Source organism: Bos taurus, chromosome 23, assembly GCF_002263795.3.
Source record: "Bos taurus isolate L1 Dominette 01449 registration number 42190680 breed Hereford chromosome 23, ARS-UCD2.0, whole genome shotgun sequence".
Lineage (NCBI taxonomy): Eukaryota > Metazoa > Chordata > Mammalia > Artiodactyla > Bovidae > Bos > Bos taurus.
This window is the reverse complement of record NC_037350.1, coordinates 22251212-22263084: the sequence shown is the minus strand read 5'-3', so window position 1 is coordinate 22263084 and position 11873 is coordinate 22251212. Positions and strand designations below refer to the sequence as shown.

Genomic DNA, 11873 nt, shown 5'->3' with positions numbered 1-11873 from the left:
ATAGAAACCGGAAACGCCTGGGGGGAGTGGCGGGCATCTGTCCACGCCCCCAACGTCATCAGGAGCGCGCCCTCGAGAGCGTGACGGGATTGGTTGGAAAGAGGGCGGTCGGCCGACGCCCCCATCCCATCCCATCCCGTTGGCCTTTGCACTTGCTTGGTCCTGGGCCCTGCTTTGGGGACTTTTGATTTGCAGAGCTCGGGGTGCCTAGGTCCAGCCGTCTTCTTCCAAGGCTTCGGTCTGAGACAGGCCGACCCGTGAGTAAGACCGTGCACCTCGAGGCACGTCTGCCTTTCAGATCCCTCCATTTTTCAGGCTCCTCCCCACCCTTAGTTGTCCCCGGAGAAAGTTGTCCTTTCTCTCTTCCCAACTCCCAACTTCCTCCTTCTTTACTGCTGAGAAGGGATCCCACGCTGCTCTACCCTCTTCTTAGGTTTAGATGCTCCACTGTCCTCTCTCTTTCAGTGAGGTCCGTGAAAGTTCGGAGGTACTGCAGAAAAGAAGGTGCTTTTAATGTCCCAGAGGCCATATTGCCGTCTTCCCTGGTTACCCAGGAACCCCGGAGTTCCTCTGGGCAGAGAGCGATTATAGGGTTCTAGAGGGATATGCTCTCTCCAGAGCTGCCTCCTTCGAGGCCGCGGTGGTTGTGAGGGTTTTTTTTTGTGTGTGTGTGAGAGGTGGCGGAATTGGAAGTTTCTTTCAGTGTACAGATGTAGGTGATGGGGAGAAGTGGAAAGACAGGTCTAAACGTACACGAAAGTGTAAATTGCTAACTTGTTCTCGTTTTTATCTGGAAAGAGAGCAATCTTTTATACGCACCAAACTCTGAGTAATATATTTGTGTGTGTTAAATTTTAAATCACTTGTTGATTTTTCTCCCAGTATTTTATGTTTAAAGACTTATTTATGCTGATACTAAATTTAATTTGCATGCTCTGTGTTGTCCTCTCTCACCTAAGTTGGCCCAACATTGGAGGCGGCTAGCTGTTAAAGTAGAATCCCGTGTAAACAAATTTGAAAGGGATTTGATTCAGAACTGTATGTAGGTGTTTTACCCGTATTTTTTGAGGGTGTAGCAGATGTTGCTTCATCATTAGGGCAAATGTTGCTTCACTGTTGATCTTTCACACATTTTAATCACTTGTAACTTATTATATTTGCTTTGCATATTATTTCTTTGGTTGCTTAAAGTGTCTGTTGATGGATCTTTTGAGAAAATTTCAGAAATCCTGTTTCCATCAGCCAAAGTTGTGTTCTTATCTAAAAATGATGTCTATTTCCAGTCTTTACCAATTTGCCATGCAATTTTCAGGAACTCACCTACATAGGGCTGTTTCCTATCATTTATCCAGGTTTAGGAAAGCCCTACCTGCATTTTGTAAAGCTCTACCTGCAACAGTGTAAAGAGCAATATTGCATAGAAACCTGGAATGTTAGGTCCATGAATCAAGGTAAATTCATCTCTGTTCAGTTCAGCCACTCAGTCGTGTCCGACTCCTTGTGACCCCATGAATTGCAGCATGCCAGGCCTCCCTGTCCATCACCAACTCCCGGAGTTTACTCAAACTCGTGTCCATCAAGTCGGTGATGCCATCCAGCCATCTCATCCTCCGTTGTCCCCTTCTCCTTCCGCCTTCAATCTTTCCTAGCATCAAGGTCTTTTCCAATGAGTCAACTCTTCGCACGAGGTGGCCAAAGTATTGGAGTTTCAGCTTTAGCATTAGTCCTTCCAATGAACACCCAGGACTGATTTCCTTTAGGATGGACTGGTTGTAAACTGGAAGTGGTCAAAAAGGAGATGGCAAGAGTGAACATCAACATTTTAGGAATCAGTGAACTAAAATGGACTGGAATGGGTGAATTTAACTCAGATGACCACTGTATCTACTACTGTGGGCAAGAATCCCTTAGAAGAAATGGAGTAGCCATCATCGTCAACAAAAGAGTCTGAAATTCAGTACTTGGATGCAATCTCAAAAACGACAGAATGATCTGTTATTTGTTTCCAAGGCAAACCATTCAATATCACAGTGATCCAAGTCTGTGCTCCAACCAATAAGCTGAAGAAGGTGAAGCTGAACGGTTCTATGAACACCTATAAGACCTTCTAGAACTAACACCCCCAAAAGATGTCCTTTTCATTATAGGGAACTGGAATGCAAAAGTAGGAAGTCAAGAAATACCTGGAGTAACGGGCAAATTTGGCCCTGGAGTACAGAATGAAGCAGGGCAGAGGCTAACAGAGTTTTGCCAAGAGAACGCACTGGTCATGGCAAACACCCTCTTCCAACAATATAAGGGATGACTCTACACATGGACATCACCAGATGGTCAACACTGAAATTAGGTTGATTATATTCTTTGCAGCCAAAGATGGAGAAGCTCTATACAGTCAGCAAAAACAAGACCGGGAGCTGACTGTAGCTCAAATCATGAACTCCTTATTGCCAAATTCAGAGTTAAATTGAAGAAAGTAGGGAAAACCATTAGACCATTCAGGTATGACCTAAATCAAATCCCTTACAGTGGAAGTGACAAATAGATTCAAGGGATTAGATCTGATAGACAAAGAGTTGCCTGAAGGACTATGGCCGGAGGTTCGGAGGTTTGTGACATTGTGCAGGAGACAGTGATCAAGACCATCTCCCCAAAAAAGAAATGCAAAAATGCAAAATGGTTGTCTGAAGAGGGCTTACAAACAGTTATGAAAAGAAGAGAAGCTAAAGGCAAAGGAGAAAAGGAAAGATATACTCATTTGAATGCAGAGTTCCAAAGAATAGCAAGGAGAGATAAGAAAGCCTTCCTCAAGTGATCAATGCAAAGAAATAGAGGAAAATAATAGAATGGGAAAGACTAGAGATCTCTTCAAGAAAATTAGAGATACCAAGGAAACATTTCATGCAAAGGTGGGCACAATAAAGGACAGAAATGGTAGGGACCTAACAGAAACAGAAGATATTAAGAAGAGGTGGCAAGAATACACAGAACTACACAAAACAGATCTTCTTGACCCAGATAACCACAATGGTGTGATCACTCACTTAGAGCCAGACATCCAGGAATGTGAAGTCAAGTGGGCCTTAGAAAGCATCACTACGAACAAAGCTAGTGGAGGTGATGGAATTCCAGTTGAGCTATTCCAATCCTGAAAGATGATGCTGTGAAAGTGCTGCACTCAATATGCCAGCAAATTTGGAAAACTCAGCAGTGGCCACAAGACTGGAAAAGGTCAGTTTTCATTCCAGTCCCAAAGAAAGGCAATGCCAAAGAATGCTCAAACTACTGCACAATTGCACTCATCTCACATGCATGCAAAGTAATGCTCAAAATTCTCCAAGCCAGGCTTTAGTATGTGAACTGTGAACTTCCATATATTCAAGCTGGATTGAGAAAAGGCAGAGGAGCCAGGTATCAAATTGCCAACATCCACTGGATCATCGAAAAAGCAAGAGAGTTCCAGAAAAACATCTGCCTCTGCTTTATTGACTATGCCAAAGCCTTTAACTGTGTGGATCACAACAAACGGCGGACAATTCTTCAAGAGATGGGAATACCAGACCACCTGACCTGCCTCCTGAGTAATCTATATGCAGGTCAGGAAGTAACAGTTAGAACTGGACATAGGACAACAGACTGGTTCCAAATCAGGAAAGGAGTATGTCGATGCTGTATATTGTCACCCTGCTTATTTAACTTATATGCAGAATACATCATGAGAAACACTGGGCTGGAAGAAGTACAAGCTGGAATCAAGATTGCTGGGAGAAATATCAATAACCACAGATATGCAGATGATATCACCCTTAAGGCAGAAAGTGAAGAAGAACTAAAGAGCCTCTTGATGAAAGTGGAAGAGGAGAGTGAAAAAGTTGGCTTAAAGCTCAACATTCAGAAAACTAAGATCATGGCATTCAGTCCCATCACTTCATGACAAATAGATGGGGCAACAGTGGAAACAGTGACAGACTTTATTTTTTTGGGCTCCAAAATCACTGCAGATGGTGACTTCAGCCATGAAATTTAGAGACGCTTGCTCCTTGGAAGAAAAGTTCTGACCAACCTAGACAGCTTTTAAAAAGCAAGACATTACTTTGCCAACAAAGGTCTGTCTAGTCAAAGCAATGGTTTTTCCAGTAGTCATGTATGGATGTGAGAGTTGGACTATAAAGAAAGCTGAGCATCGAAGAATTGATGCTTTTGAACTGTGGTGTTGGAGAAGACTCTTGAGAGTCCCTTGGACAACAAGGAGATCCAACCAGTCCATCCTAAGGGAAATCAGTCCTGAATATTCATTGGAAGGACTGATGCTGAATCTGAAATTTCAATACTTTGGCCACCTGTCGCGAAGAACTGACTCATTTGAAGAGACCCTGATGCTGGGAAAGATTGAAGGCCAGAGGAGAAGGAGACGACAGAGGATGAGATTGGATGGCATCACTGACTCAATGGACATGAGTTTGAGTAAACTCTGGGAGTTGGTGATGGACAGGGAGTCCTGGAGTGCTGTAGTCCATGGGGTCGCAAAGAGTTGGACACGACTAAGCGACTGAACTGAACCTGCACTTGGCATGAAATGATTGTGATATTATCTTCTGCAACGTACTCTCAGGCAGTTTTCAGATTACTTTTTTAAAAATGTATTTTTTATTGAAGTATAGTTGAATTACAATGTTATGTTAATTACTGTGTACTCTGCATGTGTGCTCAGTCATATCCTACTATTTGGGATGCCATGGACTGTTGCCCACTAGGCTCCTCTGTCCATGGGATTTCCCAGACAAGAATACTGGAGTGGGTTCCATTTCCTTCTCCAGGGATGAAACCCACATTTCTGTGTCTCCCACATTGGCAGGCAGATTTTTTACCACTAGGGTTACCCTGAGTGTTAATTACTGCTGTACAGTGAAGCCTCTCAGTTATACATACATGTACATTTTTTCATGTTCTTTTCATTATGGTTTATCACAGAATATTGAATATAGTCCCACATGCTATACAATAGGAGCTTGTTTTTTATCCATTTTATTAGATTACTTTTTATAACATTACTACCCTAGTAGTTCAGTTATAAATTATTTCTTCTCATCGGCCTTTTAAGCTAGTACCTGTAGTTTATGGCTCAGAAGAAGATGGAGGTCTAGGATCCCATGAGTTTAATAGAATAAAAGGCATACTAGTTTAAAAAAATAGGAATTGTTTTTGTTGTATTTGCAATTTTTACCTAGGACACATCTTTTAATGCTTCTTGAGCCTATCTCCTTTTTAAAGACACTGTGCATAACATTTTAAATTTTAACTTATGTATAGTATGTTGTGTATAATATACTTATAGGTAAATGCACATATCATATTTGTAAAATTTGATGAATTTCCACAAACTGAACACATCTATGTAATAGGAATTCAGATCAAGACCATCACCCTAGAGCTCCTTTCTTTCTTCCTGTCTTAACTAGTCACCACACATAACCACTCTTCTGACATCAAAGATTAGTTTTGCCCAATTCCTAAACATATTTTTACAGCTACATAAAATTCTATAATTTTTAAATACTGAATTTATTTATTTCTTCATTGATAATGTTTCTTAGTTTTCCTAACTATAAGTAAAACCACTAGGGAATGTGTATTTTGTCTAATAATTTTCCCAGGAGTAATGATCCTCAGTGGAATGGCATGATCATTCAGAGATTGTGCATGTTACCAATTCGCTTTTTTACATAGTTTATCTCAGTTAATACTCCCACCAATTGGATTCCTTTTTGTTTTATAATTCCCTAACAAATGTTGGGTATTCTTATTTTTGTTTAAAATTCACTAAATTGATAGATGAAAAATGGTATGGAAAATAGAATTTTGAACTCACTTTACTTGTTTTATGTATTGTAGGGAATCATGAATATATTAATAAAAATTTCCACTCAAAATCCTTTTAAATACTAGGCTCTACATGTTGAGACTGTATGACTCTGATAAGCATTAAATAATTCAGAAATTTCAGTACTGCTTTTCTGTATGGAATTTTGATAAGCTACTTTATTTCTGTATTTCTTTGGACTTTAATTTCTACGTCTGTAAAATGATGAAATTGGACTTAGTTATGTAGTATAAGACTCTGGGTAATTATCAAGAATATATAGCTCTGATATTAGATCAGTTTATGGAATAGAAGAGAATATATATATATATATATATATATATATGAAATTTTATATACATATATTTTGTATGAAACAAAACATAGAAATATATCTTATATGAACATAAAAAGCAGTGTTCTAATCTATTGAAGTGTGTTATAAAGAGGGAAACAGAGCTCTGTGGTATGGAATACTGAAGAGGCCATTTAATCCAGCTTGTAGTTTCAGGGACAGGCTGTGAATGTATTAGTTAAATACTTTGCTTTCCAGGATTAAATACTAGCTCTTCTGTGCCTGAGTTTCCTCATCTGTAAAATGGGGATAATATTAGTATAAATTCCTATTTCTTGGTGGTGTTTTGAGGATTAAAATTGCTGCTCTACATAAAGTCCTTAAACAGTACCTGTCACATAGAAAGCCCTGCATACCAGAGGTTATGCCGTAGCCAAAGTAGTGCATTCTAGGTCAATGGAAGAGCAGGGGCAAGTCACGGAACTTTGACACATGCAGGGCACTGTAGGTAATCCAGAACTTCTAGAAAACAAAATGTGTAGAGGTCAAAGAAGTGAAGTGAAGTCACTCAGTTGTGTCTGACTCTTTGTGACCCCATGGACTGTAGCCCACCAGGCTCCTCCATCCATGGAATTTTCTAGGCAAGAGTACTGGAGTGGGTCAAAGGCAGAGGTAATTCTGAAAGATAAGCAGGGATCAGGGCATAGGGGGCTTAAATGTCTGTTTTATTCACCCCTGTTTTCTCCAGCATCCAGTACAATGTCTGTCATAATATACATGTTAAATAAAAACCTTCTGAGTGAAAAATTAATTAGGAGGCTATGCTGCATCCTCTACATGATGGAAAATCTTTGGAAAATGTTCAGAGAAGTGTGACATGATCATCTCTGCATTGGTGTCAGTGTGCAGAATGGATGAGAGGGGCCTAAGACTGGTCAACACAACCACCTGAGAGGCTCTTGAGGAAGAGGACTAGACTAGAACAATGATAGTAGTTGTGGACACGAGGGACCAAAGTTATAAAATATTACGTGTAGGGAACAGAAAAGGAGAAGAGATGAAATCATACTCATATACTCTTTTTTCTCTTTTTCTTTCTCACCAGTAAGCTCCTGTTTTGCCAGTCTTGCAAATACATATGCACTGTGCTTCTTTTTCTAGGTCAGTTCTTGTTCTTGTTTGGCGTGTTCCATGTTCCATCATGTTGAGGGCTAAGACTCGGCTTTTTTTGCTTTCACCTAATCACCTGAGGCAGCTGAAAGGGTCATCAGGCTCCAGGCTTATCTGGCAACGACTTCTGCATCAGCAACAGCCCCTTCATCCAGAATGGGCTGCCCTGGCTAAAAAGCAGTTGAAAGGCAAAAACCCAGAAGAACTAATATGGCACACCCCAGAGGGGATCTCCATAAAGCCCTTATATTCCAGCCGGGATACCAAGGACTTCCCTGAAGAACTTCCAGGCATGAAGCCATTCACACGCGGACCGTATCCCACCATGTACACTTTCAGGCCCTGGACCATCCGCCAGTATGCTGGTTTCAGTACTGTGGAAGAGAGCAACAAGTTCTATAAGGACAATATCAAGGGTGAGATTTTAATTTGAGACATAGTATTTATGGTCAAACATAACACTTCCTCATCTTGGCTTTTTGAAGGGAGGCTAGTTAATCTCTATAGAGCTAATAATCACTGTATAATCTAGAGGTCAAGGCTATACTCTCAAAGAAAAAATGTTTTTCAATTTACATGGTCAAAAAAATAGATAACCCAGAATAAAGTGCTCAATTCTTGAAAGAAAACAATACCTAAATGCACGTTGTATAAAAGGAATTAGGTGAAGTTATATGAAGAAAACTCTGAGATATTGGCTTTGCCTTTGAAAAGCTTTTAATTAAAACTGTCAGGATAGGAATGGGAGGGGAAAATGGTTTATGAGATGACCAAAGAAAGGAATAAACAAATAATGTGGTACAGATTTTAGTTTTTTGAGTGGTTTTTATAATTCTATTTCCCATTAAGTTTCAACGGCCAAGACAAGAGCAAAAATAAATGAGCATACAAGTACTAAATAATGTTAACTGTATATAAACAGCCATATCTTCCCGTGAATCTTAAAAATATTTCTATCACGAATTGTTAAGATAAAAAAATCCTCAGATGGACATGAGATCAATCTGTTTTATTCCTTCTATTCTTTATTATAGTGAAGTCTGGAATTCACTTTGTGTGTTTTTTAGTACATGGGAAACAACAGACTCTTAGGAGCTAAAGTCTCTTTATGTAAGTTTGTTTTGAGCATAAAGATTGTTTATTATCAAAGTAGACTGTGATGAGATGAGTCAGGACTTTTAGTAGTGTTAAAATCAGTTTACTTTGATGCCAGACTGTTTAATCCTACCTTATTTTTCTTTATATATTTAGCTGGTCAACAAGGATTATCAGTTGCCTTTGATCTGGCAACACATCGTGGCTATGATTCAGACAACCCTCGAGTTCGTGGTGATGTTGGAATGGCTGGAGTTGCTATTGACACTGTGGAAGACACCAAAATTCTTTTTGATGGAATTCCTTTAGAAAAAATGTCAGTTTCCATGACCATGAATGGAGCAGTTATTCCAGTTCTTGCAACTTTTATAGTAACTGGAGAAGAGCAAGGCGTACCTAAAGAGAAACTTACTGGTACAATCCAAAATGATATACTAAAGGAATTTATGGTCAGAAATACTTATATTTTTCCTCCAGAACCATCCATGAAAATTATTGCTGACATCTTCCAATATACAGCAAAGGTATCCTTTGTTATTATAGGTTTTACTATAGTTCTTAGAATGTAGGAATTTTTATAAAATGCCATAACCTAATTTGAATTTGGTAATTGAGTCTGAGTAGTAGTTATAGTATAGTCAGGATGTGGGATTTGTGTTTGTATGTATATTGTTAGTTTTTATTTTTTAGTCTTTAATGTACTAGTTTTATGGTCTGTCATTACCTATAGGAGTCTGAACAGTAGGCCTTTATTGTAGTTTCTTTATTGTTAAAATTTTTATTCTCTGATAATTGTTAGAATCAGGGAGGGCTCATTATTTACATTTCTTTATTTCTCTCCAGATTTCAGAATCAATTGTGAATAGACACTGGTGTCAGATAGATGAGAATCAAAATAGCAACTTTGTTTCTGCAAGAAAACGGGATTAGAAGATATCACTTGTATCTGCAACCACAATAAGATCCCTAATATTTCACCCCTGAAGTAGGTTCATTTTCCCCAGAGTGGTAGGAAAAGAAGGTTCTTATAGTATTTCTATATTGGCAGCAATCCTTCCACAGGGAAACATAAAGCTTCATTTCTTCTAAGTAATTCATTTATACTTTCCCCCGTCATTCACACTTTACTTTTTGGTGACAGTGCTCTTTTCTTATCTACCTTAAAATTAGACCATTATTTCACAGTAAAGGGCAAATTATTATGTCATCAAATGTTTTTTATTTAAATCTCTTTACTTCTTATAATTGCCATTCTCTCAGTACCCTTGCTAGTATTGCCTACTCTCATTTGATATTTAGCCTTTACACTTTTCCATTTTGTTTTTTTTTTCATAGATTCCATCTGCCCATGTGAATTGTTTAGAATTATACATGCCTATCACCTTTTTCAATTTCACAGACATGCACAGGAGGATTTAGTTGAGCAGTATATGACAAACACACACACAAATAGCAGTACCTTTAAGTAAATGAAGATACTAAGAGAAGTTCTCTTTCATCTAAGAGAAGTTGGAAGGTAGGCTGTCAAGGTCTTGGTTATATGGAAGCTCCACAGCCATAAGGATTCCTGTATCCTTTCATTTGGCTTTCTCCTCTATTTTTAGTGTGCCAACTCATGATTAAGGAAGTAGGGAGGTGGACTTTGTTTGAGGAGAGGGACTCCACCCCTCTGGTTAAAGGTGAACTTCCAGAAGGAAAAAACCAAACTTCTATTTACATCTCAGTGGACACACAGAGAGGAGATTGGAAATGTAGAACACATTGGCACTCTGACTGCATGGTTCATATACAAGAGGAAAGTGGAGAATGGTTCTTGGGGTAGATAGTAGCAATCTGCTATCATGGACTTGGACTTTTAACCTTGTGAAAGATTCTAATGTCACCTGCAAGTTCAAGATTGCTTTATATAATTCTTCATGTAAGTGATAAATGTGCTAGTTTCAGATATTGATGAAATATGTTATATTGAAGTACTTTGTAAACTTTTATGTTATTCCTGTAAAAAAATTTACTTGTGGCAAGACACATATAACATAAAATTTACCATCTGAGTCATTTCCAAATAAACCATTCAGTGGCTTTAACTCCATTCACTTTGTTGTGTAACCATCACCATCATCTATCTCCAGGATTGTTTTCATCTTGCAAAAGTGAATCTCTGTCTGTTAAATACTTTCCATTCTGCCCTCCCTTCGGCCCCTGGCAAATACCATTCTACTTTCTGTTTGTACTTGTAAGTGGAATCATAGAGTATCTTTTTGTGTCTGGCTTATTTCACTTAGCATACTGTCCTTCAGGTTCATCTACATTGTAGCTTGTGTCAGAATTTGCTTCCTTTTTAAGACTGAATAATATTCCGGTATTCTAATATTTCTGTTATTCTTAAAGAAATTCTATTAAACTGCTCTCAGTAGGGAAGCACCTGTTGGTTTCCTTGCTGCTTTCTTTGTAACTCTAAATATACTCAAGTAGTCTGTCAAGGCCATGTAATTCAGTCCCCTTATTACTTTGTGATGAACGTTTTTTCAAGAGCTGTTGGTTATAAAAAGTATTTGCAAGTATAAAATACAGATAATCCATACCATACCAACAACTAACTTTTTTTGAATACTTTATATATAGGCATAATACTAAGTGGTTTTGGTGAGTCATTTCTTTTAATCCTACAACTCCATGAGAAAGGTAGAATTATGATATCTGTTTTATACTTTAGGAAGGCACAGGATAACAAGATTGAGAAACTAGCTTACAGTCCCCTGGCTAGTTAAGTGGTATGACTAGAATTTGAGTACTCTGACTTGAGTTCATATTCTGAACCCACTGTAATGAGTGTCTGTGATTTAGTATTTATTATTTATTTTTGATTAATTCTTGGAAGGATAATAGTTTTTTTTTTTTTTTTGGTTCTGCAGGTCCTGTGTGATATGTACCCTATCTAACATGACATTTTAGGGGAATAGTGGATTAGTGATTGTGATAGAAGGAACCTGTCTGAGATATCCTAAGCATTAAATGTCATAGTAAATCAAACTGAAATCTTTGAATTTTAAGTCATGCGTTTTTCCTGTTTAGTTTTCACATACAGTACTAGCACTGAATCGTTTTCTTTTTTCCCCCCACTGTGTACTTATTCATGTTCGGATAATTAATAACTAGTTAACAATAATTAAATTTATACATCTTCAGCACATATGCCCAAAGACTTGAAGTCTTAGGACCTCATATGAGGTCAGAGGCATCAATTTCTAATTAAAGATGTTATCATTCAGTTCTTGAGCCAAAGGTTACATTCCTAATCTCAGCCAACTAATTCAATGTTTAACTTTTGGTGCTGATCAATGGTTGATGATTCCTTTTCACTAGGAAATAAAACAGGTACACGTAGTCCTTTGTGGTTCATTGGATGAGCCATTTAAATTGAAAAATGAATGTAACTAAACATTAAATATTTTCAGT

The 11873-nt window shown here is 38.3% G+C and overlaps 1 protein-coding gene across 3 annotated transcripts in view; it reads left to right on the top strand.

Moving 5' to 3' along the window:
* Window positions 1-136: 136 nt before the first annotated feature.
* The window catches only part of MMUT (methylmalonyl-CoA mutase), a 41265-nt gene continuing 29528 nt past the window's right edge, over window positions 137-11873 (top strand). Inside the window, exons 1-3 of one of the 3 annotated variants that reach the window (NM_173939.2) lie at window positions 137-281; window positions 7314-7738; window positions 8574-8941. In NM_173939.2, the coding sequence (NP_776364.2) occupies window positions 7354-7738; window positions 8574-8941 (753 nt within the window). In that variant the 5' untranslated portion in view covers window positions 137-281; window positions 7314-7353. The remainder of the gene's footprint in view (window positions 282-7313; window positions 7739-8573; window positions 8942-11873) is intronic. The other 2 variants (XM_005223373.4, XM_024983375.2) reach the window with 2 other exon arrangements.